The sequence below is a fragment of the Pinus tabuliformis genome, chromosome 3_1, assembly GCF_031772625.1.
Source record: "Pinus tabuliformis cultivar Carrire ecotype Pingquan chromosome 3_1, CPIR1, whole genome shotgun sequence".
Taxonomy (NCBI): domain Eukaryota; kingdom Viridiplantae; phylum Streptophyta; class Pinopsida; order Pinales; family Pinaceae; genus Pinus; species Pinus tabuliformis.
The window spans coordinates 493,948,475-493,975,545 of NC_142301.1; the positions used below are offsets into that span (position 1 = coordinate 493,948,475).

Consider the following 27,071-nt stretch of genomic DNA (forward strand, 5'->3'; position numbering starts at 1 on the left):
TTACCTCTATTAACTATTTTATCTTTAAATTAATAATTTTTAATTAATGAAAAATTTAAATTTGTTTAATGAATAAAATTAAAATAAAAAATAATACAAAAATGGATCAATATAATTTTTTAATTAATAAAACCTTAAAATGATTTGAGTTAGAAAATAAAACTAACCCAAGGAATGAAATTTGATGATAACAATAAATCCTGATCAGCGAAATGTTATCTATCGCTAAATTGTTGCCAGATGAAAACGACGACACAAATATAAGAAACAAAAGGTAGGCGGAACAGAGCAGCCAGTTCCTCGTTCATGGATTCTGTAACACTGTTCACCTTTTTTTAATTCTATTTTGGATCGTTTACAAATTTTTTATTTTATTTTTTCAGCAATCTTCGCAGGGGGGCCATTTAGATGCCGTCACATGAAAATTAATTCATGCACTGGTAAGTAATGTGTACCTGATCTTTGTAATTTCTTTGCTTTTCTGTAACAATGCCATTAAACTGTACTATGTAACGAAAGATTAGGGCAACATTTGGTTAAACACGAAGAATTGTAGATACCCAAAAGGCTTTAGCAGGGAATGGCGGGTTCCCGTTTCGATTCCTCGCCAGCATTGAAAGCCGCCATTGTGATATTTTTGCTTTTTTCCTTCAGGGCAGAAACGCACATATCGAAAATCTAGCAGGGAATAAATTCTGGAAACAGCAGGTCTTGGGTTCGATTCTTCTGAGGCATTGAGAATTGTTTTCAAATAGGTGAAACGGGGGTTTGAGGACCAGTACGGGGAGTTAAAGCCTCACCGTTTGATTTTAATTTTGTTTGGAGCGTTCGTTTGGTTTGGTTTCTCCAGTTTGTAAATCTGGAGCGTTGCGGGGGCACAAGTCAGGGGCTCGAGTCGCAGGGAGGGTGAAAGAATAATGTGTATAATGTGCGTTGCGTCGCGCTGGTCACGGCGGGTTGTCACCATGTTGCCGTGCGTACTGATACCTTTGATCCTTTTATTTGCGGTCTCCCAGGTGCTTCCTCCGAGTCTCAGGTTCGAGGTCACTTCGTCTCGCCTCGTCTGCGTTTTCGTCCTCTTGGTTATACCTGGATGGTACGAGGTCGTGAGGCCGCGGTTGATGTCGTGGAAGGAGAGGAGGAGTGCGGTTTTGCGGGACAGGAGGAGGATTCAGGCGCTGGAGGCCGCGAAGTGGCGGAAAGAAGCGACGCGCAGGTGTAGGAATTGCTTGACAGCTTATAGGGATCAGAACCCTGCAGGGGGCAGGTTTATGTGTACATACTGCGGGCATGTCTCGCGGCGGCCGGTGTTGGATATACCGGGCATTACACCCGGTATTATTGGTCCGGGAATCCAGTCTAACAGCGTTGTGATCAAAGGCGGTATTACGCAAATTGGCATTCCTGTTGCAAGCCTCTACGGAGGAAAGAATACCAAGGTATGGAATGGGAAGGGCTGGCCTAAGGAGTGGTCAGTGAGCGATTCCTGGCTCAGGGGAACGACAGATTGTTTGGGCAGCAATGGGAATGTGCTTGGTGATGTTTTTGGGGGAACGGAGCAGTGTTCGGCTTGCGAGACGTATCCCAGAGTTGTTATTTTCTTTATGAGAATTGTAGGATTAGGCTTCTTCTGGATCAGGTGGGTTTGGAGACGGGTATTTAGAAGGGGCTCTTTGGGGGACGAAGAGGGCTTGAGTTCCGGTGTGAAGGCCTGCTCGAGGAAGAGTGAAGAAGGATGCAATTCTCAAGGGACAAAGGGGGCAAAAGCCCGGAGGAAGGCTGAAGAGAAGAGATTGGCTAGGTTGGAGAAGGAGATGCAGGAGGAGGAGGAGAGGAAGCAGAGAGAAGAGGTTGCACGATTGGTAGAGGAGAGGAGGAGGCTGAGGGAGGCTGAAGAAGAAGAAGCTGCGCAGAGTGAGCGGGAAATTAGGCGGGAGAGGGAAGTGGAAAGGAGACGGCAGGATAGGGTAAAGGAAAAAGAGAAAGGAACGGGGAAGGATAAACAGCCGGCTGAAGGAGAGGAGGTGAGGAAGCAGGAAAAAGAGCATGAAAAGAAGGGAGATTTGGATAAAAAGGGTGAGAATGAAAAGAAGGAGTCACAAAAAATACACAATTTTGCAGACAAAAAGGGTGCCAAAAACTTTAAAGTGTTTGGCATTGACTCTGTGTTAAAGAATAACGAGCAGGCATTGAAGGGAGGAGTTAACAGTATATTAAAGGCTGGTGGCTCTCGGCATTTGGTTCCTTTGAAAGGGCCATTTCAATCACCTTCAAAAAGTTCTGCATGGCAATCAAGCGGCATTACATCCTCACGGGGTAAGAATTTTGGAATGGATCAAGGTCTTGGTACAAAATCTGGTAAACTAGTTCATTCTGCTGATACCTTTCCATTGCCAACCAATGTTGTTATTGGTTCAACTAAGTCTACACAGAACATGGGTTCTGCTTGGAATAGAACGGATTGGACAAAACCTTGGGGTAAAGAAAGCAATACCGTTGCAGAGGATCCTTCCAGACAAGAAAATAATGGTACCAGCGGTAAGGGGGAGAAGGGTTCTGGCAACTTTGAACCACAGAAACTTGCAGGAAATGTTACCGTCAAGAGTCCTGGAATCAACCAGTCACAACCTCCTGTGAGTTTCAAAATACTCTGGCAGTTTGTCTTGCATTTTGTCGTTTTATTTCGAGTTATCTTTATTTCGGCCTAGGATGAAAAGAAAAGTGAAGATATTATAATACTAGGAAATAACGAAGGGCAGTTGAGAGAAGCTCTATTATGTGGCCTGCAAGGCAAATGTTACAGTAATATATATTTATTCTTTTACCCAATCTGAAATACAGAGAACTAACAAAAACAGCTAAACATGCATACATGGTACAATGACAAGCAAGATACATTTTCTTGATATTAGGGTGTAATGTTACAATTGCCAATACGTACCAATATAAATATCTTTGTTACCCTGGCATGATTAGCAATTGTACACTGAGCTCCTCCTTCTGCATGGTCTTCCTGTGATTTGGATATTTGCCCCACTGAATGAAAAGTAGTGACTAACTGAGTTTTTCCTTTTTCCTCCCTAGGTGGGAATTCAATTGCAACCATTATCGCCGGTGTCAAATCAGACCATTTCGTGGGAACATCATACTACAAGCTCTTTGACATCATGCTTGACAGCTTCTTCTGCAGATGCTGGAAGTCCACTGCAGCAAAAGAGTCATACAGATGATGGAAAGAAATGTGTCTCACCAGGGTCATCATCTCCAAGCCATATTTGTTTTGGATCAGCTGTACCTGTCTTACTTCCTCCTGTAGACACGATGCCAATTATCACTAACTCAGTTCCAGATTGTATGTCCCAAGCTATGAAAAGTTCATACAATAACATGTCTCCCCCTGCTACTATATCACCACATAACTTGTTGCCAATGGTTGTTAGCTCTTCTGAGGAACTTTTAGCTCCACCAAATCCCATCTCCTTGCACATTCCTGTTTCTGAATCAATGAGCAACTTTTCATTGGGCCCTGAAACTAAACTTGTCTCTGGCACACAAACACCTCGTGTCTCGTCCCCTATTTGTGGACCTGTTTCTGCTCCAATACAGAGACCTGCGCCCATTGAGTCTCCCATCTCTAAACTACTGCCTTCAGAACTTGTTGCTGAAGTGCATGTTGCTGGAGACCAAATCCATCCAATCACGGAGCCTTGGGGTTTGCGGTCATTGTCTCTAGATGGTGGAGATGGTGTATTCAAATGGCAGATGTGGGACACACCGCAGCTTGGACAGGGCAACCTTCCCAATGAAGGCAAGCCTCCTTCTTGGTTACCTGTTGGTAATGGCATGCTAGAACAGGAAAAAGATTTTCTCCTCCCACTTCCCGAAAGAAATTTACTTTCTCCATTTGAACCAGAAAGTCGTCTTCCCTCTTGTCTGTTTACTCCACTACAGAACCCCAACGACATCACTCCAAGTAGTGAAGACTACATAGACGTAGCATCAGGTTCAAGTAGTAATAGCTTGTGGTTGAATCAGCCAGCTTTTGATTCTGCAGAAGGAAATTGGAGTCATGTTGACCAGCATCGGGTATCACCTAGTTTTTCGAATGGAGTTACCCAGGGAGAAGTGCAAGATTCTGTGGTCACCACCGATCATCATTCATATGAGCAAATTCCAACAAGTGCCTGGCTCAAGTAAGTATTCAACTTCTCTACAGTAGATGCATTCTTTGTGTTTGCCACTGAGAATGTTTTCTGTAGAATTTGAAAAGAAGTAATGTATTGAAATGATAATTGTTTAATATTTGAAAATAATGTCTTGAAATGGTAATCTATGTGCATAAAATGGGCAGATAATATATTCTAACCATAATTTGGTCTATATTAAACTGAGCTCATATAAGTTTAGTTCCAATATCGTAGAAGAAGCTAAGACTTCTACATAGTTGAGTATGTTGAAAGTCATTTTAATCGATTATCATAAACTGTACTTTCTTGTAGCGTATCTTCCATTATATTTTCGATACAGCCAACTTTATTTGCATATATTGAAAAGACTATCTATCCATCGAAGGGACATACATACATTATGGAACATAGCTGTCCAAAGGCCTGATTGGAATTTTCCCTAGTTTGATGACAGCACAATTCTTAGTTTTTGTTCATTCTATCTTCCTTCTTGTCCGAGTTCAACAAGTTCATTTTTTCAATTGTTTGTGATTCCATTTTCCATATTATCGTTTTCTTGAAAAGTTTGATTTCCTGGTTTTTTCAATTATCTACACTATTTTTGCCTCCAATAAATATGCCAAAACAAAGAACAAATATTTAAAATAAATATTTTAGTGCTTGTGAATATTTTCTGAAGTGTAACTGGTCTTTTGAGTCACGAAGTCTTAGCTCCTTGAGTCCATCTGAGGCATATTCAAAAGTTTCTGGTTTGAAGTCAAATCTACTTAGATTCTTTGTCTATTGACATCACAGTGAGTTTGAGATGTCCATGAGGTTGCTCCAAAATTAGGTCCTTATTGGTATTACGAGGACTGTACATGTCTTTGGACTTGATGATTTGTGGTCATGGGATTTAAATCTTTTAGCTTTACCTTAATCTATTTCTATTTGTGGTCTGGATTAATTACTCATTAAACCAGTTTTAATTTGGTCATTAAGTGGGTTTAATCATAATGGCATACTTGACCCATTGAAAATATTCTTCAGCACATTCCTTTCATCTTTCTCAAATACTTACTGTATTTTATTTGTTTATCCTTGATGGAATGCTGCTATCTGTTGTGATGCCCATGTGGCACTGACCTGACATCTGTGTTGCACCCCTTCAAGTGACTAAACCTCAAAGCATTTATGACTAGATCTTGACATGTATCTGCTGTATTATATATGTATGTTATAACTTATAAGGCATACTGATGTGTCATTTGACTGGTTATGTGGTGCCTGCCTATTGCTGGCATAGCATCCACCCAGCATCTACATAGCATTTCCATTTATTAATTTAATGTGAATGGTACTGTCTGCTTTTAATTGGAAATGCACTTGTCAATCAAATGTGGCATCCTGCTATCATGTTAGCCCTTGACCTGTCTGATATGTGATTGGTCCAGTTGTTATCGGGAAGTTGACTAGACTTTTGGCACTTGTATTATATGGCAGATGTGCATGAGCAATGCCTTGAAAGCTCATCGTAAATTGATGGGTGCCCAAATCAACAAAGGTGATCTTTCCATTAGGATCTTAATATAGCAGATTATATTGATCAACTTCCATTTTTTTTTTCCATTGGGTGAACCCCTTTTTTGATAGGAGAGGATCATGCTGCTTTAAAATATTGTCTTTTCGATCCAATGACCTTTGGCTACCAAGTTATGGTTGAGAGGTTTCTACATCAATTCACCCAGGATTTGCACTTGGCCTCATTTGTCAATTGGTTGCATTAACATGATAACATGGTCTCTGGGGGGATGGAACCCATGTCTATGTGAAGAAAATTCAATTGATTTATGGCTTGACAACAATTTGCTTGACAAATTATTCTCCATCATGAATAAGAGGGCCAACCTTCCTTTTGCTGCCCCCTTTCCGTGGAGAGCAAAACTTTGCTGCATTGAGTACTGACTTGACACAAATTTTAGGGGTACTACTACTGACTTGACACAAATTTTAGGGGTGATTGGGATGGAAGTGTGATGGGGTCCAATTGACAATGATAGTTACAACTAACAAGTCAGAGCATGTTGAGGAGTTTGAGTACCATTGACTGTCTACATACATGGAAGCCCTGAGTGCTGAAGATCTTTTGGCCTGCCATTGCCGACGAGTCAGCCTGTTCAGGTTTTGCATCTGGTTTGCATTATTGATTATTCATAATGCATGTAAAGTGACTTTTTTGGAGTTGTCTCTCTTGTGTTGACGGACTAATCGCTCTTGTGGACAAGAGCGATCTCCCTAGGTTCGGAAACCAAACCCTTGAAAAAAACACACAAAAATATACAAGCTTTCCCTAGAATTGAAAATGTAAACATGGAGATACCTAGTAATCTGAAGTTTGTCCTTGCTCGTCCTTTGTTTGTTGTAGCTCTCATTATGCCTTTGATCCTCAAAACCAAAACCTGCAATATCACCAACAATCAACAAATCAAAGAATTTGATATATAAAATGCTCAACAGATTCTAAATAGATGATCAAGGAGTTCCATTACAATATTTGCACATTGAGACAGCGTATGTGGGAAGGAAATATATTTTGTATTAATAAGGAAAATGAGAGAGTTACAACTGATGCCTTGATGTTGATAGCTTCCTCCCAATAGTCCTCGATTCCAACCTTGCATTCAAAAGCCTTCAATGGATACTTTAGCAGAGTGAAAGTATACTTCAAAAGTCTAAAAGCCAACCCCTCTTCCCTTTAAGTGTGTTGTATTTATAAGGCAAGGATGGAAAATTGAGATCCACTTAGGTAGGAATTAGATCCACAATGGAAGGGATGAGATCCATTATGGTAGGGATGAGAACCACTTAAGTAGGGATTCGAGTCCATATCCTTACCGATCGGAAAAAGACTTCCGCGAAGCTTCTAGAATGGAAGCTTCATGATCTTTTTTAATTTTTACCCACGTAAAAGGACCAATGCACTTTTTGAGAAAGAACGTTGGGATGGCGACGCAATATATTAGCTATTCAAGATGCAATGTTGCAGGTTATAATGTTGGCACCTATGACTGTCTCCAAAAATAGGGTTTTTAAGGTATGTAATCTAAGATTCTTATCTTTTATGGGGAGGTATTTCTTCCATCCTTTATGGGGATTGATGACAATAGTTCTTAAGATAGCGAAAGATCCAGATTTGACACCATTTGCTTGGATGTGACAAAATAATGTGTAACAGATTGACCCCTAAAGCATGAAGTTAGAAAATGTACAATCATTGAAGTGCTTTATCATGCTAAGGTTCGAATCAAGGAACAACTGGTTGGAAACTTATAAGTCAACCATCAAAAGATCACAGTACAATAACTCATATGATCATCTTTGAGGTAGGCATTCCCATACTCACAATACAAATAACTCTAAGTATGGAAATGTACAAAGATCAATGTTCCACCAAGGTTCCTGGACCAGGGGGCGAGGGAGCGAGGGGGCGCGGGAGCAGCCTATGCAAAAGCTCCCAACCATTTTTTAGGAAACGTGGGGGAGCGTCAGGGTCTTAAAAATTTATAAATATAAAATATAATTTATTAATTGAGTCCACTATGACAATTTGGTTTGAATTGAAAAGCTGCAAAGCATGATCATTGATATGAATATCATTTGACATTATCCAAATTTATAATATCATATAAAATAATAAATTTAAAATTCTAATTCAGCTTGGTCAAATTCTAATTTAGATTTTGGTCAGACATAGGGAGAGCTTCAGCTTGATAAGGTAGCCACTGAATTCTGTGAAAAGGTAAATGAACAGATCAGGAACACTGCATTGGTAGTAGAAGGGGCAACTACAATGGGTTGTCCAGCTGTATTGGATCCAACAGCTAGAAAGTTTGTTATATTATATATAATATAGAAAGTACACCATATGCTGAAAGAAGAGTTTTAGTTCCAGGAGAGATGAGAAGATCACATGAAAGAGTTTCTGACAATTTACTATCAAATGACATTGACTGCAGGATGACCATCTGTGAACCAACTTGGGTGACCAACGATGGCATGGATAATTTGTCTACCTTATTACAGCAATGCCATGCAGTTCAAACTTCAAACTAGCAGAGTATTTCACGGGTGAAAATAATTTTTAGACCTGAGAATTCAAGCTGAGCAACTGTGGTTTGTGTAAATTTTGTAACTGTATAAATTCATATATAACGACGGTTCCTGAGATTTCTTGCTGCCCTTAGTATTTTGTCATGCTTGCAATAAACGCATGTTAGTCTATAGTCCACCCAATTATTTCCCACATGACATAGGTGCTGCTTCCATAGTTTGTATGTCAAATGTCATGCAAATTAAAAACACAAACTGAATGTCTCATATTCTTTGCCTGTCACTCCAGTTATCTCCCCACTGTAATCCAACCATCACTTGAGAAAAAAAGGAGAAGTTTTAAAAGGGAAAATTCATGTACGTGCTATATGGTCCAACAAATTTCCATGATACTGACCCTCTAAAATAACGCTCTTTGAAACCAAAAGACAGCACAAGACGTTATCCCCATACAGAACATGAGTAGCTTTGTACCACTTTAGGTCTATTAAATCGTAAACTATAAGCAAGGCCATTTTTTTGGGAGCGTGGGGAAATGTCCCCTCAGGGAAGGGAAACATTTCCCTGGCACGTCCCCCTGAGTTTCCTCCATTTTGGGAGCGTGGGGAAACGTCCCCTACTCGTCCCCAAGTCCCCGGAGCGCGGGGGAGCGAGGAAACTAGACCCCTAAGGGGGGGGCGAGTCCCCGTGGAACACTGACAAAGATCCATGTCAAGAAAGCGAGGTCATAGCCATCATACATACATTGTGGATCCATGCTCAAAAGACTTAGTATGAACACAACAACTAGACATACATTGTGGATCTATGTCATAATCATGGATACTCAAAACTCCAAGCAACTTGGATATATCAGACAAGATCCAGGGTCTTCATCTCTATCTATCGGTAGTATGAATCTACCATGTGAATAAATGTCTTGAGGTCAAACATGGCTGAATCCATCTAATTACTAGTTAATGATGAGAACCGTTAACATATGCGAGAGGATCCACCAATAGTGACAATGGCCCTCAAGGTAATCTAGTGCATTTTATGGAGTGTGAATAAGTGATCTGAAGTCGAACACCCATAAAATCATTCGATTGAAGGTCAAAAGCGAGGAGATCTGCCATTGAGGGATGCAAGTTCCAAGTATTGAAAAGTTTCTAAATCAACTTCCTAGATAATGTACTGAAGTCGAAAGGAAGTGATCCATTGTAGGAGGGCCTTAATGTATCCCCCGTAAATGACATGAAACGAGCATCAAGATTTGAAATAGAACAAAGTAGAGTGATTTGGCACTGACTCGGGGATGGATGACATGATAAAAGGCTTTTAGGATTGCAAAATTGTTTGACTTAGGTTGAATTGCTCTTGAACATATTGACGACACGATAATTGACTTGGTAACGCTTGACTAAAAAACAGGACTAAAGACCAATATGAAGACTTTCAATGGGGCATGATCAATAGAGGGACAAGTGGATTTCCCAACCCTGACATGAAGAGTGATGGAGTGTCGTGTTCAAGAGTGACTTCTTGTACTTTCAAATACAAAATTTATATATTTCTTTCCGAATTACCCCCACAATTTATGCCAAGCACCTCTTTATTTTTACACGTGCTTCAGGAGGGTAACATATGCTTGAAGTATAAGCTTATCCTTCGGATGAGTCCTTCAATGTATTTTTAACGAACTCTAGGAAGGAGTGGTTCGGTCTCATCATGATGGATGAGTCCTACATTGTTTACATTTTACGAGCCTAATGAAGTGATAACTCGACTTCTTTTTTCATGTTTAGAGAGTTTGCAAAATAAATGAAAAGGAAACCCCTGAATGTTCTTTTTCGTAAATTTAGTCTCTAGGGCTGAAAAGGGATAAAACAATACAAAGGAGAACTCTTCTAACCATGATTGACTAGAGTATTCCTTTTTCATAATTAGTCTATTCAGTTCGAAAAATGGTTAAACTTATACTTGAGTAGACGTTCTTTCAAATACTTTTACTAGTGTGAAAGAAACAAGTTCACTTGACTATCTTTTCGTATTTAGAGAGTTTGAAAAGAGCTTAAAGATAACTTCAAGGGGTTCCTTTTTCGTATCATTTCTACGAGCCCGAAAAAGTGATAAATGTATACTTGCGTCCTTCTCACAGTTTAACAAGGTTGAGAATGGAAAAGAGATCGCTCAGTGACTTTTAATTCAATTAACTAGCAGGAAAAGACAGAAAGAACTCAACATTTTCATATGCATTTTAAAAGCATGAAAAGACAACAAAAGAAGCTCGAGATAAGTTTCATTTTTACACAAGCTTGAAACAAAGAAAAACTATGCTTGAGATAGGTTTCATTTTTACACGAGCTTGAAACATTAAAAAATTGTGCTTGAGATAGGTTCCTTACCCCTTGCATGACTTGCAGAGGCTAGTGGCCTAATTCCGGCATGATGACCAGAGGCATATGCCCCCTAAACTTTATGGAGGGAGACCTGTTTCATTTTTTAACGAGTTTGACATAGGAAAAGAACTCTGCTCATGCAACCCATTTCATTTTTTAACGAGCTTAACATAGAAAAGGAACTAGGCTCATATGACCTTGATCATGGCTTCCAAGAGGACAAAGCTCTGGAAGGAATACATGTGAAGGGACTCAATAGGGATAGGAAGATCAAGCTTCAATGCCCCCATTGAAGGGTTCACCATGTCAACTATCAGATCTAAGTCAAAAGAAGTTGAGCATACAGTGTGAGGCTCTTTTTCATCAGTAAATTAAGGCATGGGACAAGTTGCCACATAATTAACCTGTGGTGGGGTGATACCACTTGTGTATATGGAACATTCAGGGAGCTCGGATGGTTGGCAGTTAGATTAAGACCAACAAATGAAAGCTGATCAATAGTCACAATGTTTTCATTATGAGGGAGAGACATCACCTGATAGAGTTTGGACACGACAACTTTCATGGCACAGACATAGTCTCTCTTAGGGAGAAAATTGAAATCCAAGGGGCCTTGGACTACCATAACATCAATACAAACGATTTTTCCTTCCAAGGTAATGGGCAGTTGAGGAAGGATCCCTAAAGGTTTACTGGCTCTTCTATTAAAAGCAAATAGATTCTGAGTATCAAACACAAGCTGAGGGGGACCCAAAGCTTGCCAAGCGGTTAAGGATAGAATGCTAATAGAAGCACCTTCATTTATAATAGTGTGATGCACGTTCTTATCACAAGCCTTCACAATGATTTGGAAAGGGATGCAAGAAGGGAGACAAGGATCTGTCAGTCTTTACTAATTAAAGGAAATGACCTCAATTCTTGGAGGGGGTTCCGTGGAAATAGGAAAAATGACCCCTTGTTGGGAAATACCTGAATTGACAAGAAGAACCTAAGCAGTATTAACTTCAGTGTCTAAAGGGAGAGTGGGATCGACCAATAAGTGAATTGGATCAACCACTTCAATAATTTTGAGACTTCATCTATATGAGGGCAAAGGTGAGTTTGATGACTCCCGTCACGTAACCTACAAGGAAACCTAACTTTACCCTTTTTCCCTGGAACCTTATAATCACTGGTTAATGGACCAACATGTAGTTGATGAGAATCCTTAAACCACACTTCCAAGACTTTAGGAATACCAAGGCAATCCATAAGAAGGTGGTCACCCTTACAAAGATTGCAAGGGAATTTAAGCTTGCGACGTATGTTGGAGCGTTGCTCAACATTATCAACACTCACAGTAATGGTTGGTTCGTTGCCCCCTTGTCTATTTTGCATCTTCTTCTTCTTTCTTTTCTTCTTCTTCTTAGCCTCCTAGTTACTAGCATTAAGACTTTCACTAGGCGAAGAAGAAGAAAGGGAAGAAGACATGATGGGCAAAGAAGGTAAAGGGTCAACATGAGGTTGGTGTTGTTGAGAACACAGTTGAGGTGGAACAACTTGGGTATTTGGGACCAACGAAGTTGAAAACAACCATACCGGTAAACCTATCGTGAATTCGGGAAGGGACGACGTGGTCATGTAGGGAGGACCAGTATTTCCAAAGCAAGGAAAAGGACTAGGATTCCCCATAAAAGGGGTCCCTTGATTGGCAAACTCCATAATTGTTGCCATCAGATTCAACCTAAGGTCTGCTAAATGGAAAAACAAACAACACATGCTAATAAATCAAAGGAAGTAAACCACACAAACAATCTTTTCACAGTGACCACACTAGTTACATTGGCAACTTGCTTAACGGTCCAAACCTGGTGCAAGTATCCTCACATATAGTGAAGCACCCTCTGAGAAGACTCAAGTGAGTCTAGCCAACGTCTATCCTAGGTACAACAAGGATTTCCCCTCGCCATCACCTTGTGCAACAACCCTAGGATTATGGTCACTAAGGTCACCACCTACAACAACCCAGTATGGGGGGACAGTCGATAGTTGGATATACATGCAAGGGCAGGGTATCAAAGCCGGAAATCCCCTTGAGATATCCCTCAAAACGAGATAGTCCTCTCAAGTGACCCCCAAGTGTCTTTTGACATTGTTTGTAATGTGTGCAAATCAATGCCACTTTAACCAACAAAGCAGGATAAATTACTTTGCTGTGTCCAATGTGACCTCGTGCTTGACTCCCGTGTAAGAGGAGCTTCCTAGAAACGTGATGCGGTAAGTGGGTTTCACTCCCTACCATAGGATTCTATGTTTTTTTTGTAGCTTTGGAGCGTTTACTTTCAACACCTATTCCAAAGCCCTACACTTGAACTAATGTGTGTGTAGCTACCATAGAAATATGAAAATGTCTAATTGATTTTATTAAGCGTTGATTCTGAAGTTGTTGTGTACTCAAAAGGTAATGGAGATGAAACCAATGGTGTTATGACTTCATTGAAATCTTACTGCAACAACATGAAAATGTAATCTTTTTTTCAATTTGATGATTACTAACTACAATGAGTGAGTTGTATCAAGCAAAGAAACAAGTGTAAGATTCAAAGCAAGAAACATGAACTACTCTTTGAATGCAAATCAAAGAAACTGTAGGATACACGATTCTTGGCCCTCTGCCGACCATGAGGGGGGGAATTTAAAAAAAAATGTAACTTACTTTGCTTAAAAATGCAAGCTAAAAAATACTTCACCCATGAACTACAATACAAGATTTTTCTTTTTGAAAAGCAAATATTCTATGGAAAGGAATAAGAACTCTTTTCATAAAACACTCCAACAAACAAATCTTTGACAAAGTAATTCAAATGCAGAAGAAGACTGTAAATACTTCAATCAACAAATAAAAAATAATTACGTCAAAGGAATAAAAATGGAAACTTTTCACAAAAAAAAAATATTTTCCACAATAAGATAGCCAAACAAAACCAAATTGAAAAGTTTGACCTATAATAGATCAAGAACAAACTCAAAACCTTAGCAAAAGATAGATCTTAGATCAAACAGGGAAAAAACCCTAAGAATTTTTTAATTTTCTAGGACCGACGCAAGTATTCAGTTCATAACAGTTGGAGGAACATGGATAGTCACAACTTACAAAACAATCCAGTGCAATTAGCTGCATTGTCTCCCATAGAAGAGTGTGAAAGACATGAAATTCAAGAAAAAAAAGATCTAGGGTTTTAGTATCAAATAGGGTTTGCTAGAGACTGAGGAAAGGTTTGAACTAAGAAAACAAGGAATACCACTAAAGAACAACTCGTTCCTTAGTGGATTCGCCAATTTTGTTGGCGGACTAATCGCTCTTGCGGACAAGAGTGATCTGCCTCGGTTCGGAAACCAAATACTAGAACAAAACACACAAAAATATGAAATATTTCCCTAGAATACTGTTGAAAATGTAAACATGGACATACATGGTAGTTTGAAGTTTGTCCTCGCTTATCCTTTGTTTGTTCTAGCTCTCGTTCTGCCTTTGATCCTCAAAGCCAAAACCTGCAATATCACCAACAAATAACTAATCGAAGCATTTGATATATAAAATACTCAACAGATTCTAAATAGATGATCAAGGAGTTCCATTACAATATTTGCACAATGAGACAACATATGTGGGAAGAAATAGATTTTGTATTAATAAGGAAAATGAGAGAGTTACAACCGACGCCTTGATGTTAATAGATTCTTTGTAGTAGTCCTCGATTCCAGCCTTGCATTCAAAAGCCTTAAATGGATATTTTGGCAGAGTGAAAGCATACTTCAAAAGTCAGGGAGAGTTCGCCAAAGACTCAGGAAAGGTTCGACTTAAGAAAACAAGGAATACCACTGAAGAACAAATTGTTCCCCGGTGGAGTCGCCAATTTTGTTGGCGGACTAATCGCTCTTGCAGACAAGAGTGATCTCCCTAGGTTCAAAAACCAAACACTAGAACAAAACACACAAAAATATAAAAGCTTTCTCTAGAATAAATATAAACATGGACATCCTTGGTAATTTGAAGTTTGTCTTTGCTCGTCCTTTGTTTGTTGTAGCGCCCATTTTGCCTTTGATCCTCAAAGCCAAAACTTGCAATATCACCAACAAACAACTAATCAAAGCATTTGATATATAAAATACTCAACATATTCTAAATAGATGATCAAGGAGTTCCATTACAATATTTGCACAATGAGACAACATATGTGGAAAAGAAATATATTTTGTATTAATAAGGAAAAGAAGAGAGTTACAACCGATGCCTTGATGTTAATAGCTTCCTCCCATGAGTCCTCGATTCCAATCTTGCATTCAAAAGCCTTCAATGGATACGTTAGCAGAGTGAAAGTATACTTCAAAGGTCTAAAAGCCAACCCCTTTTCCCTTTAAGTGTGTTGTATTTATAAGCCAAGGATGGAAGTTTGAGATCCACTTAGGTAGGAATTAGATCCACAATGGAAGGGATGGGATCCACTATGGTAGGGATGAGCACCACTTAAGCAAGGATTCGATCCCATATCTTCACCGATCAGAAAGATACCTCCACAAAGCTTCTAGAATGGAAGCTTCGTGATTTTTTATTTTTATTTTTTACCCAAGTAAAAAGACTGACGCACTTTTTGAGAAGGAATGTTGCGATGGCTACGCAATATATTAGCTATTTAAGTTGCGATGTCTCAGGTTATAATGCTGGCATCTGCGACAGTCTCCAAAAATAGGGTTTTAAAGGTATGTAATCTAGGATTCTTATCTTTTATTTAGAGGTATTTCTTCCACCATTTTCGGGGATTGATGACAATAGTTCTTTAGATAGTGAAAGATCCGGATTTGACATCATTTGCCTGGATATGACAAAATAATGTGTAACTGGTTGGTTCATCTTTTGTTGCATGCGGGGCTTTAAAGAAGATCAGCCCACACTAAAAGTAGTTTGTTAATTTGCAATGGACAGGCTGCAATAAAGGACATGACAGACCTATCTAAAGGTGGACAGATTAATATTTATAAACAAAACCGTTGCTATTTGCTGCATCATCTTTCCATTCTCTCACAATATCTGTGCCTTTCTTTCCTCCACTACAAGAAAAATCTAAGAATCACGAGAAATTTTGACCTGATCTTATTGTTCATATATGAAGTCAGAAGTATGTTTATGGTTTGCAGTTTTATGGTATCACAAACAACTGTGCACAAGTGCGAAAACAAACTTCCATTATGGTTCGTCTATTGCAAAGTAAAACCATTAACATTTCATTGAGGTACTTCATCTTTATAATTTTTAAATAAAACAATGGTAGATTCATGTTAAACTCCAGATTTAGTAAGTACCGAGAGGTATCAAAAATCAATTGAGATGCAAATCTCCCAGTTCTTAAAAGATCAAGAGTTAAGATGGATTTAAACTGGTGTGTCTATATATTAATAAGTGCTTCATGTTCTTTATAAAATTTTCTTCTTTACATTAAATTACCTTTAAATGTTTAATTTTTTATATTTTGATTTATAAGCATGGATATTACACATATCATCCATATTCCATTGTGGGCTGTTATTTTAATTTAAAAAATAATATATTGGGCTGAATTATGCCATTTGTGATCAACGTCAATCACGGATCTTACACATTTGCCTCATACTAGGCTGTACAATGCACCTTGCTGTTGAAGGAAATGTAACTAGGTTCGGTCTTCATAAATGTACTTTTGATATTTGTATTTATTCAAGAAAAGAAATATTATTTTTATAATATATGTCAACAAGTTTCCTGGTCATTGAAATAGCTCTAGCACATGTTAAAGTGCTATAGGTGAGTCAAATAGTGAAAAGAAAATGTTGAAGACCTTAAGGGCATGTTACACCATGTATGTTTATGTATTAGAGTCAAGAGAATACCTCCAAGCAAAGTCAACAAGTCTCCTCCATGCAACGACACCTACAAAGAAGCAATTCGAATTAAATAATTCAAGTCGGCCTAAAGGAGGGACATACCTCTATATATAGAGGTTGTCCACTCCCTCAAAAGACAATGCATTCCTCTCTGAAATCAACAAAGGTAGGAAGCCGAGAAAAGGGTAAACAAGGGACGAAGAAAGGGTCTTCAAGAGCAGCGAAGAAGAAGGGTACACAACCGAAGTCAAGAGGACTGTTTTCTAGGGTAGAAAACAGTCACATGTGCGAGAAACAGAAGCAGCCCTACAGTCATAATTGCAGCAATACAACAGTCCTAAATCTATCTTTGTTTGGGCTAGAAAGTAAGGTCTACAAGGCCTCCTACTCAAGCGAAGAAAACTCTCTCTCAAGTGAAGGTGAAAAGGCCCTAATTCACAAGGATACCTTCCACACGTGCGAAGGTCTAGGGCTGTTGTACAGTCACACCAAGTCTACACCTACATCTCAAGAATGAGCTCGTTTGGTTGAAAGAAGGAAAGTGTCTACATAAGTAAAGGATATCATTGAGTATAGAAGAGAAGCATCTCATCTAGAGCTCACATAAACAAGGTCTATGTACAGCTGGAAGAAGGAGGACGAAGTGCTGGAAGAAGAAAGACTAAGTGCCGGGGAACAAAGTGCAGAAAGGAGGAAGGACTTGACTTGTGCTTGGAGGATATTCTAGTTAGGGGTCTAGGGTTTGGCATTGATCAATAAGAGAAAACTTACCGAAGGGTTTTCCTCTCAAGAGAAGAGAGGTTTTGGCCCTGACAGAGAGCCAACATCTGTGTTCTTGTCTTTATGTTTTTGATAGTAGTTTGATGAAACACACACACTAATAATAAGAAGAAGATCAAGCTAAGATAATTGTAAAAGTGCTTCACAAATTGTTATCAAGTCAAGAAGAATCACACTACACGTATTTGCCATAGATTCTTCAAGACTTGCTTCTCACGGTGCAATGATTTCAAATGTTTTCACTTATCATTCATTTTTTGCTAGAAGAGAGGCTTGTTTCCATAAATTTGTTGTCATTAACCTTAGTTTTGACTTAGAATTGGTGATCTTAATCTTGTATTGTTTTGGCTTGCCTACTAATATATGTCTATTTTTCAGATAGGGTATAAGGCCTTTCAATTGGTTACCACCTTGTACAGTGGACAATTAGATTAGTTGAGTTGAGTTATATATACTATTTAGTTGATTACAACTTACCACCTAAGGGTCAAAATTGTTATTTAATATATTGATTGAGCTAGGGTATATGCCTTTCAATGGTTAGAGGTAACAGTCACATTTAGAACTTAGACATATTAAGAGTTAGATGTATGATAAAGTCTCAATAATAAAAATGATGTAATAATGAGGCATTCAAAGTAGTAATTAATATAGTGGTTAATAGTTACGCTTTTGGGGAGTTACATAACGTACCCATTTTCTCCTACTACATAATGAGACATTGCATCATCTAATTACATATGAATGAATTCACTCCTCATTCTAATGTATATTTGTATCCATGCTTATGTGTAAAATTCACATGGTGTCAAAGCCATGCTAAAGAGAAGAGGCCGAGGTAGAGAAAGGGTGAGCGAAGGAGTTGAGATACTGCATTGATTAGAGAAGGCACCAAGGGATTGCAACCACACTCATTGGATAGAGAATTGCTGGTCTAGAAGAAAAGTTATAGGTCTATGCAAAATAAAGAGTCGCTATGTTTGGAGATGATTAAAACTAGGAATACATGTGGGAATACGAATACAACCATGTGAAAAGATGATAACGTGTTGTTGATGAGAAGAAAAAGCCACCTTGAACAGAGACTTGTTTGGACAAAGATTTTGGAACCCATGAGAAAATACCCTTAATTTTACTTGATTTATTGTGTGTGAATGACTTTCCATGTGGGGTGCAGAGATATGCATATTATGAATTGAATCCAAGGAATGTTTAAGGAGTCAAGGATGAATTGATGGTAGGATTTACAAGGATTACATTCTTGAGGTGAGTTGACTTGTGTGAGCTATGTTTCGCAGAGCAAAGCTTGTGGAAGAGTTGTTGTATTGGTGGTAAATGTGACAACACATTGTAAGGCTGCTGCCATTAGTTGTTGGATTTAGGATGAGCCGTTATGGAGTTGAGTTGTGCAATCGAGATGATTTTCAAACAAAAGTGAAGCATTGTTGTGAGAATTGAAGATAAATTCAAAGAGCTACGTGTAGAACAAATGAGAAAAGTAAGTTTGAATCAAAGTGATTTATTTATTTATTTATTCTTTATGGAGGGATAGTCAAGAATAATGGTTGTTTTATGCCTTTCTGGGCATCGAACAAACTTCTTTTATTAAAACTTGATTGCCAAGAAGTTCAATCCTTAGATTTAGAGTGTGTTTCTATTTGGGATGGCGATAGGGTTGTCATCATTCAGTTGCAACCATAAATTCATATTTGTTTGGTTTATTTAAACCCTTTTAAAAAAATGGCCAGTCTATCTCATATAATGTTGTGTAGAAACAAGTTCAGTGGTTAGAATTTTAAATCATGGAAATAGGGGATGCTTGGCATATTTGAATTGGACAAACTTGTATTGGGAAAAGAAGTGTAGAGTCAAATTGTTGTGGATACCCAAGCAACATATGATGCAAAGAATCAAGAGGTTGTGATGCTAATCAAGCTCTCAATAATGATTGAGATGCTTCCCAAAGTTCAAGATGGTAATGATGCATTTGTCATGTGGAAAATCTACGAGACATGCATGAAACCTCAGACAAAAGTGGAGTTTTCTTCCTTAATAATATGTTATTTTTCATAAAGATAGATGATTATGTGATGTAGATCCTAACGTTGTATCCTGGTTGCTTTCTTGCTTGGCTGTGTCTTATGGAAGATTGGATTGGTCTTATTACTTAAGCAATATTCATTTTAATTTTTAGTCTCAAGACATCTTAATAGCCATATGCCGCATTAATAGGGGATCAATCTAATTAAAAAGCCCCCACCACTATATATATATATATATATATATATAATGAGGCTACTATGGTATATGGACAACAAATTGATTGATGATGATCCTTGTATTTTTCTAGATATCAAGTTGAGATTGATTGATCTATTGCATAATTATTTGACCCTAAAAAAATATCCTCAAGAGAAAAAGTAAACAGTTCGCTCCAACCATCCATCCATATTCCCTTCTAAAACATGCCATCAATCAATCTATCAAACCATATTAATCTATGATTAAGTGATCTATATCAATCTGCATCAATTTGCGCAAAGAATCAAGAGGCTGTGATGCTAATCATGCTCTCCATAATGACTGAGATATTTCCCAAAGTTCAAGATGGTAATGACATGCAAGGGAATCTATGAGTGACTGAGATGCTTCCCAAAGTTCAATATGGTAATGATACATTTGTCATGTAGGGGAATCTACGAGACATACATGAAACCTCAAACAAAAGTATCATTTTTTTCCTTAAACATATCTTATTTTCCATTAAAATAGAGGATTATGTGATGTGAATCCTAATGTTGTATTCGAGTTGCTTTCTTGCTTGGCTATGCTTGATGGAAGATTGGATTGGTCTTATTACTTAGGTAAACAATTGGAGTAGTCATTTTAACTTTCAGTCTTGAGACATCTTAATAGCCATATACCACTTTGATAGGGGTTCATTTTGATAAAAAAGGGCACCCCCATCATGTATTAATGAGTGAGTCTACTTTGGTATACAAACAAAAAATTGGTTGTGGATGATGCATATATCTTTATAGATATCAAGTTGAGATTGATTGATTTGTTGCGTAATTGTTTGACCTCAAGATAAAATATCCTTGAAGAAAAAGTAAAAGGTTTGCTCCAACCATCCATCCATATTCCCTTCTAAAACATGCCATCAATTAATCCATCAAACCATAATCTACGATTAAGTGATTTGTATCAATCTGTATCCTTCCTTTACTGATGGTGGTGGTTAAAGCATTGGTTCAAATGTTATTAATGAAGCTTTGTATGGAACCAAACTTGTTGCGGGCTTTAATCCACTTGGTTTGGTTGCACTAATTTTGGATACTTTCAGTTGGTCATATGCTATAGACTATTGAATAGGAAATGCTGTTTGCCACTCCCTCAACTCTCTACTAATAGATTGAGTGCATGAATGCTTTGGGTTGATCTACTTTAGACCCTTAACTCGTAATGTGATGGTCTAGTTTATTATCCACATGGAAACAACAAAATTTATTTTGATCCCTTGCAGGGTCATTTGCTAAAATTCAAGGATATTAGAGATCAATTGAATTTAATTGAAAGGGGCATGTAAGAAGAAGATATGGTGGTTATAAGTTTGAAAATTTGCCTCTTTCCTATGAAAATTTTATTGAGACATTGAAGATTATTGGTACTAATAAAGATTTAACATGTGCACAATTGAGCACTAAGCCCTTGCAACAAGATAGACGGAAAATGCAATTTGGGAATAGTAGTGTGTCTTTTGAGGTGGCATTTGCAGCGAAATTAAGAGCAAGGGAAACAAGTGGAGAGAAGAAATGATGAAAATAAATCTTTTGAGTTTGATAAATGTGGAAAGCTATTAAATGATTTTATTGTGGCAAGTTAGGGCATATAAGTAAAAGGTTTGCTCCAAACATAAGTAAAGGACCCTAGGAGAAAAAGTAAAATGTTTCTCAAACCTTCCATCCATATTCATTTCTAAAACATGCCATCAATCAATCCATCAAACCATATTAGTATGTGATTAAGTGATATGTATCAATCTGTATCTATCCCTTATTAATGGTGGTGGTTGAAGCATTGGTTCAAATGCTATCAATGAATCTTTGTATGGAACCATACTATTGCGTGCTTTAATGCACATGGTTTGGCTACATTAGTTTCAGATACTTATACTTAGTCAGATGCTATGGACTATGGAATAGGAAATGCCATTTGTCTCTTCCTCAACTTTGCTAATAGGTTGATTGCGTAAATGCTTTGGGTTGATAAGATTTGGACTTGTTGCTACCGCTTGTCACACACACCCAAGTTAGTGAGAAAAGCCCTTAACCCCACAAGGTGTTGTTGGTGGCAAAATCAAGAGATGGGGCTATCACCTATTCCCAACTCTCCCCGTTTAAGCTCTCTCCTAGGTAAGTTAAGGGGAGTGGTCCCTAAATGAAAAACCAAGTTAAAAGGTGATGTAAGGTTTCTAGGAGATGTTCAAATTAATTTGGATTACTTGAGATTATGAGCAAATATGATGAGCAATATGAAAGGAAATATACTTCAATAACCATCAATACATAAATCAAAGATGAGCATATAAGACCAGTGCCTTCATTATTGCTTTAAAAAAAAAAAAAAATACTTGCTCTAAAATGAAATGAAACACAAGTAACCCTGTCAATCAAGGAGATGTTAGCAAGATTTAAAATTGCTTCCAAAGAAATACTTTCAAAATATAATCATTCACAATACTAGAACATGTAAGGAGGCAAATAAAATGACTTGCAACATGAAACAAGCTAAAACTTCAGTTTGCAAAATGAACAATATGGTACTTGCCCAAGTGAGATAATTAATTCAAAACATTTTCATCATGACAAGTATATAAATAATTTGCAAGTAAAATGGCTTGAAAAGTACAGTGTGTTAATATGAAATTCACTTAACTAAGGTTAGATGCAATTATCTTGATTAATTTTAAGTTAGATGCCTAATCTAAGTGAGAGATCTTCCAAAGGGTAACAATTGGGGTGACTGTATAAAAGAGGGGTTGAGGACATACGATATCATTAATGGTACCTTCCCCTCAGGGTTACGAGCCAACGTGTGCCTTTGTTCCTACAAAGGGACAAGCCACCTCCATAACTGCATGGTCACACACTCTTTATCTTACTTGTACCAGTTGGAAGAATTTTCCAAGAAATTCTTTTCCCTATAATGTCTATCAACCAAGCTTATGCTTGAAGGTAAATTAGAAATGCAAGCTAATCTAAAATGCCTAAATGAGATACAAGTTCGTTCTCCCAAGAGAGATTTGTTCCAATGCTTCAAAATAATGGAAATGAGATAGTGCTCAAAGTAAATTGCAAATGTAACTTCAATTGGTAAATGAAATTAGCTTGAAAATGAATTAAAGTGATGCATGCAAGTTTGCTTTGCAAAAGAGGAGTTGCCTCAAGTAAATGGGAGATGCTCACAATGATATAACTTCAAAATTGTTCAAGACACATAAACATAAGCTTCATAAGCAAATGAAATTGTAAATTGCTCTAAGTGAATGATGTGCCAATAAACAATAAATTTAAGCAAGATTTAAATGATATGGAGCCAAGACAACAATGCTTGCTTGTAAAGTATGCTTGGAAAGTAAGTAAGCAAAATAACAATTGAGCCTATAGTGAGGCAATTGTATCCCAAAGAAAACAAATTGTTAAGCAACTAAATTAAATTTGCCACATAACTCCAAATACTTGCATGTAAGCAAATGAGTTTCTCTAAAACAAAATATCAACTTGTGCTTCAAAGAAATAATGAAATGCAAAACATCAAATGAAACTTGTAGCAAAATTTAACTTAGAAATTGAAATGTGATGGTGAGGTTGTGTTAATTTTAAAGCATGCAAAATGGGCTAAAAATAAAAGCTAGAAAAAACAAAATTAATCCACTCACACAAAATCCTTTTTCTAAAAGATGAGAAATGATGCATTGGGTAAAACCCAAGCTTCCACAAGCAAAGGAGATCTTTTATTATGATATTACAATGGAGTTAAAGGCTCTTAGAGGGATGCCCAAAGATGAAGGGAAATAATACAAAATTTGTAGCTAAACATAGCTATAATATCCCTCCAACAATGGCAACCTCAAAGGCTAATGAAGACTTGCTAAAACCTGAAAATTACAATCTCCACAAAGGCCCACGACCTATGCTTATTTGCAACTCCTAGTGTCAATGACCTCCTTGAAATAAATCTTGGATGCTTGAGAGGTCTTACGAGAAAATTAGTTAGAGTTCAATAGTCTTTCCTCAAGGCACTTGCGTCAAAACTCCAACTATGGGTTGCAAAACTAAGATAAAATTAGTGTGAAAGAGCATGTAAGTATGATACAAAATAATATACAAATCCAAATCAAGTAATGGGAGTGAACCCCATCACTTGCCTAGTTTGGGAAATGCTCTTAAATAGTTAAATATATCAATGAAAACACATTTTTTTAAAGAGATTTAAATTATGAAGTATTTGCTTGTATACAAGCTATGTTAAAGAAAATCCTTGCAAGAAAATCACTTCGTAAGATAAACTATGGAATTCAAAGAACTAGTGAGAGCTCCTTGGAGAATGTGTCAAGAGTGGGTTTGTCTCTCCAAAGACTTCCCCTCATGCTTGATATTTGATCTAACAAGATTTTCCTCTACACAATTTCAATCAAACATTAGTCTCATATAGATTTAACAAATAAGTAATGATGAGAAAACTTTAGAAATTTATTGGAAAATAACTAGAGATTTTCACACCTAGAGCATACTCCTAAATCAATTGCTAATGCAAGATAGTTTTTTATTAACAAATCTACAAGAGCATATGGAAATAACATAAATCAAAGAATGAACAAAGGAAATTATACCAATAGTGAGCCAATCATCATACTCCAATGGAACAACATTCATGAATGAACCCCAAAGTCTTTTATTGCAATTGAGAACTAGTGTACATAATAGTAGAGCTTTCCTAAGCACAATAGCTCGTAAACAATGGATACATAGTGAGAGCCCATGTTTTGAGAGCCAATCCCAAGGCAAATGGTGACAATCCCAAAGAAAATGGGTGACAATCCCAATGCTCCTTCATTCAAATCGAATTTCCCAAGTGGAATCAAGAATCTCTCTAGCAAAATCGAATTCCATAATGAAATGACAAGTGTAAAGGGGTAGGGACCCATGTCTGCCATATATTCTCCCAAGTCCTCCCAAATGTGCATTAACTCCACAAATTCGAATTTTCCAAGTAAGCATCTTCCTCATTTATTGCCAGAAATTCGATTTCCTTGAGTGGGCCATGTATTTATGATGTAAGGGGCCAAATCATCCTCCACTTGTCCTTTGAATCATTCCTTCGAGTTGAGATAATTTACAAGTCATTTTGTCACATGGAGCTATTTATTTTTCTCCATTTAATTTATTTTTGGTTTAATCTATCGCCAGATTTCCCACTAAACTTAGGAAAAGTGAGCTTTGAGGGTATAACACATTTTTAACCCCTCAAAGTGTGTCATAGTAGAAAGTTGAAGGTGAGAGGTGTAATTTTGATCACACATACCCCATACAACTTCTCTAGACATCACTTATTACATTTCATATACAAAATTTATTCCAATTTCCACCCTGTGGGAAATTTTAAAAATTAAAAAATGACCCCTTAGACCTAATCAAATTCCACAATTTTTTGTGTGTGATCTAATATGGTAATATACAATGACCCTAGACACTAGGACTCACCCAAGGCCTCACCATCAAGCTGCACTCCGACTTTGGGGTTATGCTTGGAGGAAAAAACTCAATTAATTATTAAGTCCTTGTAAGGATATCATAATTAACCAAGTGAAGGAAACCTCCTAGAGTAAACTCATTTGATGACGAGGTCCCAAGTTACCTAGGCTTGTTACATGACTCGACTCCTCATGCTAGTATCACTTTTACATTGTCTTCGCAGGGCTTGTGGAATTTGAGTATAACAAAAAAAGATGAGAAAAAGAAGTAGAGTTGAAAAACTCTGATGACAAGATGATCTCTGATAGTACATGAAGTCTTTGATACACCCTTGGGCATGGAGTCTTCAAAAAATCTTGAGGTGCGACTCTAGTGGTCAACATGACCCTTGACTCTTAATGTGATGGTCTAATCTATTATTTACATGAAAACAATGAAACTTATTTTGAAAGTTTGCCTCCTTCCTATGAAAGTTTTATTGATATGTTGAAGATTACTGGTTCAAATAAAGATTTAACATGTGCGCAATTGAGCACTAGTTCTTGTAGCAAGATAGATGGAAAATGTAGTTTGGTAATAGCAATGTGTCTTTTGAGGTGGAACTTGTAGTGAAGTTTAAGAGCAAGGGAAACAAATAAAGAGAAGAAAAGATGGAAATAAATCTTTCGAGCATGATAAATGTAGAAAAGCTATTAAATGCTTTTATTGTGGAAAGGTAGGGCATATAAGTGGAATTTGTAGCCTTATAAGTGGAGTTTGTCGGAAGTAGTTGTTGGATGAAAAACACAACCAAGAGCATTCTTTTGAAAGAAACAATGTGGTTGACCGTTGAACACAAGGAGGAAGAGTTTTACGTGTTATTTGTTGGAGACAAGGATTAAAAGAGCACTATGTATGATTGGTACATTGATTTAGGAGTATCTAGATATTTTATTGACAATATTCCTTGGTATGCTGATTTTGTAGAGGATAAATTTTCTTCTAATTCTGTGGTGTTGAATGTCATAAAAAATGCAAGTTTTGAGGAAAGGGAAATGATCTACTTCAACTAAGAGGTGAGAAGGTAATGATTAAAGATGTCCATTATGTTCCTTGTTTGGAGAAAAATCTACTTTTGATTAGTATAATGAAGCATAGCCCACACTTAGACACATTTCAGCAATAATAGGCCTTTTATTGTTGAAAAGAATAGAAAAAGGATGGTTGCTATGCGCGTGAAAGAAGGTGGTTTATTTTGGTTGATAGAAGTTGAGAATGTAGGATTGGTTCAATATAAAGATGCTTGTATTTTCATTGAAAACTCAGCCGTAATGCTTAGGCCATAGAGGTGTCAAATGAGACAGATTGCAAGAAATGAAGACCTAGAATATATTGCTGTTGAAATGAGTTCAAATTAACAAAGAAGAGAGGGAAAATAATAGGTATATTATGGATTAGTTGTCGTAGTTCATGAGAAGAAGACCCTTGGAGAGGGTTTAGATGAAATGCTAAAATGAGATGGTGCTTTCTCAGAGAAGCAAACACAAAATTTTGATATGTTGGACTTCCATGATGTGGAGGAGGTGAGTTTAGTGAACAAGCCAAGTTCTATGTTAATGGTGAAAAATCTTGATTATTTAGTGAACATTAGTTCTTATCTTATTGGTGAGTTAAGCAACAAACAAAATGGTTGCAACATAAATTGTACTTGATGAACCTTGTTAGAGAGAGTTCAATTCTAGCCTCTTTTTTGAAGATTTTATCTTGTGGACTGCAAACATCTTGTTTGTGTAAAACTTTGTGTCTTTTTGTATTTTTTTTGTATCCTAGAGGAACCCAGTACCCCGCCTGACACGTAACTACTAGTAAACTTCTGGGGGTCTACGACCTGTCCTTCTCTTCGTAAACCGGGTCACAACCTTGGATCTCTCAATTTTCACAGATTTCACATTACTTTAATCACCAATTGTGCTGCCCACCTGGGACTCTCTTTTTATATTTTG

General features: G+C 37.4%; 1 protein-coding gene across 4 annotated transcripts in view; it reads left to right on the forward strand.

Annotated features, from left to right (window-relative positions):
* The first annotated feature begins 202 nt into the window (after positions 1–202).
* Positions 203–27,071, forward strand: part of LOC149187960 (uncharacterized) — a 38,360-nt gene continuing 11,491 nt past the window's right edge. Inside the window, exons 1-4 of one of the 4 annotated variants that reach the window (XM_089411513.1) lie at positions 203–274; positions 384–440; positions 655–2,633; positions 3,085–4,193. In XM_089411513.1, the coding sequence (XP_089267639.1) occupies positions 918–2,633; positions 3,085–4,193 (2,825 nt within the window). In that variant the 5' untranslated portion in view covers positions 203–274; positions 384–440; positions 655–917. The other 3 variants (XM_089411512.1, XM_089411515.1, XM_089411514.1) reach the window with 3 other exon arrangements.